Below are 2537 nucleotides of genomic sequence, written 5' to 3' on the forward strand. Positions count from 1 at the left end.
AAAAAAAAAAAAAAAAAAAAAAAAAAAAAAAAAGAGATCCAATCTGAACTGCAAGGCAAGAAACCTGGGTTCCAGTCCTGACTCCTAACTCTTAATAGGACCTGAGCAAGCCCCCCTCCTCTCCAGGCCAATTTCCTCCTCATGAAATGGAAATGCAAAGGTTAAACAAGGTGATGTTTACAGTTTGGCATTCTGCGATCCCCTTGGCAGGGGCAGAGTAGCTGGCATACATAGCTGATAGGGCCTGGGGACCACCTCCCTCTCCTGCCCCGATGGCCCTGCCGGGCCTGGGCAGGGCAGTTGGCTGCAATTACTGGAGGTTCCTACCCTGTGGTTATATCCCTGACCTCGGGTGTTTGGGGGCGGGAAGGGTGGGCCCTGCTGGAGCCAGCCTGTGGCTGGGAGCCTCCTTGTCTTGGGCTCAAAGCTGCTGGGTTGGGAAGAGGTATTTTTTCCGGTTGAAGCCACTTTCGGGAATTGGGCCGGGTTTCCTTTTCCAAGTGTCCTGCTTGCTGAGGCCTGCTCGCATGGCCCTGTGGCCAGATTGGGGCACCTTCAAAGGGGCATATGTTTCTGAGTGGCCAGAGAGACCCTGCTCAGTGTCTCTGAAGGACAGGGAAAGGGGATGGCCTGAGCCTCTGCTCCCTGAACATGGCACCGGCTAACCTGGATGGGAGAGGGTGGCTGACTGATCTATACTGAGGAATGCTGGCAGGGGAGGACCAGGGCATTTCCTCCCCTTCCCCTGACCTTCCTCTCTCCCTGCAGGTCTGTGAGAGCCCAAGTCAATTGCTCTTGGCCCCCTGGCTGGCTACTTATGGGGCACTGTCCTGAACACCTCCGCTAAGATGCTCCTGGCCCCTCCCTCCACCCCGTCCAGAGGACGGACCCCCAGCGCTGTGGAGAGGTTGGAAGCCGACAAAGCCAAGTATGTCAAGACGCACCAGGTGATAGCTAGGCGACAGGAGCCAGCCCTGCGTGGGAGTCCTGGGCCGCTCACGCCGCACCCCTGCAACGAGCTGGGGCCCCCTGCATCGCCCAGGACCCCCAGACCGACCCGCCGGGGAAGTGGCAGGCGGCTGCCGAGGCCTGACTCCCTCATCTTCTACCGCCAGAAGCGGGACTGCAAGGCTTCGGTGAACAAAGAGAACGCCAAGGGCCAGGGGCTGGTGCGACGCCTCTTTCTGGGTGCCCCGCGGGACGCTGCCCCGAGCAGCCCGGCCTCCACAGAGCGACCTGCGTCTTCAGGAGGTTGGGCCGCGCCCCAGGATGCCCCGGAAGCGGCGGGAAAGCGGGCGCTGTGTCCCACGTGCTCACTGCCCCTGTCGGAGAAGGAGCGCTTCTTCAACTATTGCGGCCTGGAGCGCGCGCTGGTGGAGGTGCTGGGTGCAGAGCGCTTCTCCCCGCAGAGCTGGGGGGCCGACGCCAGCCTGCAGGCCGGAACTTCCCCGCCGCCCGGCTCCGGGGACGCCAGCGACTGGACATCCAGCGACAGGGGCGTGGACAGCCCGGACGGCGCGGGCGGCGGCGGCGGCGGCTCGGAGGCAGCCGGCTCGGCGCGGGACGGGCGCCCTCCGGTGTCGGTGGTGGAGCGCAATGCGCGCGTCATCCAGTGGCTGTACGGCTGCCAGCGCGCCCGCGGACCGCCGCGCGAGTCAGAGGTGTGACCGCCGCGGCTCCAGAGCCGACTTCCCAGGGACTGCCGAGCGCGGGGCTGGCCCCGGGTACCGACAGGAATACCCCGCTTCTGGCGCGCTGGCTGCCTTTGCGTAAGCCCTTCCCTCTGGAACTCAGTTTCGCGTCTGAACCTTGGGGAAGTGGGACAAGTTGTTGCCGAAGGCCCTTCCCTGCGCCCGCGGCGAAGGGGGAGGGAGAGGCCTGGTGGTCCTTGTGGAGGCCCGGTCTGGGGAATCACGATTGGGGTGGGAGATGAGCAAACCTGCTGAATAAAGTTAAAACGTTATTTAAATGGGGAGCTGAGGAAGGAGGCAAACGGGTTTTCGTGGTTAAGCGCGTGGGTTTTGAAGTGTGTGCTCCCGGCTGACTGTGACACTGGGCAAGCACTTGACCTCCCTGGATGCAGCGGCACCCCTCGGTTATTAAGGAGGGAGGAGTAGGGGATACAAGTATTTCAAAATAGTTGTAATGCGCATGGCAAAGTATCCAGCATATAGAAAGTGCTCAATAAACGGTGACTGCTGTGACTTCTACCGAATGAGTACTGACACGGTTGTGATCTCCACTGGCCTCCAGGTCGATCCAAACTACAGCTGGGAGTAACGCGCTTTGGGAGTCCGAGGGGGTCTCTGCTCCAGAAATCTGGGCTCCACCAGTTCCTAAAAGGCCCCCATTCCCGGAGTTTTGCTGCCCTGGTTGTGGTCACTGGGTATGAAGGGCTGAGATGTGGAGGATCCAACCTTTCGGACACGAAAAGAAGGGAACCGGGCCAGGCGCCGTGGCTCACGCCTGTAATCCCAGCACTTTGGGAGGCCGAGGAGGGCGGATCACGAGGTCAGGAGTTGGAGACCAGCCCGGCC

General features: G+C 61.5%; 1 protein-coding gene across 1 annotated transcript in view; it reads left to right on the plus strand.

Moving 5' to 3' along the window:
• Positions 1-2210, plus strand: part of FAM110D (family with sequence similarity 110 member D) — a 4185-nt gene extending 1975 nt beyond the window's left edge. The window contains exon 2 of the mRNA XM_017856166.1: positions 769-2210. Coding sequence (XP_017711655.1) covers positions 849-1667 — 819 coding nt within the window. The 5' untranslated portion in view covers positions 769-848 and the 3' untranslated portion in view covers positions 1668-2210. The remainder of the gene's footprint in view (positions 1-768) is intronic.
• The last annotated feature ends 327 nt before the right edge of the window (positions 2211-2537 follow it).

Source organism: Rhinopithecus bieti, unplaced genomic scaffold (assembly GCF_001698545.2).
Source record: "Rhinopithecus bieti isolate Rb0 unplaced genomic scaffold, ASM169854v2 scaffold_41644, whole genome shotgun sequence".
NCBI classification, from domain to species: Eukaryota; Metazoa; Chordata; class Mammalia; order Primates; family Cercopithecidae; genus Rhinopithecus; species Rhinopithecus bieti.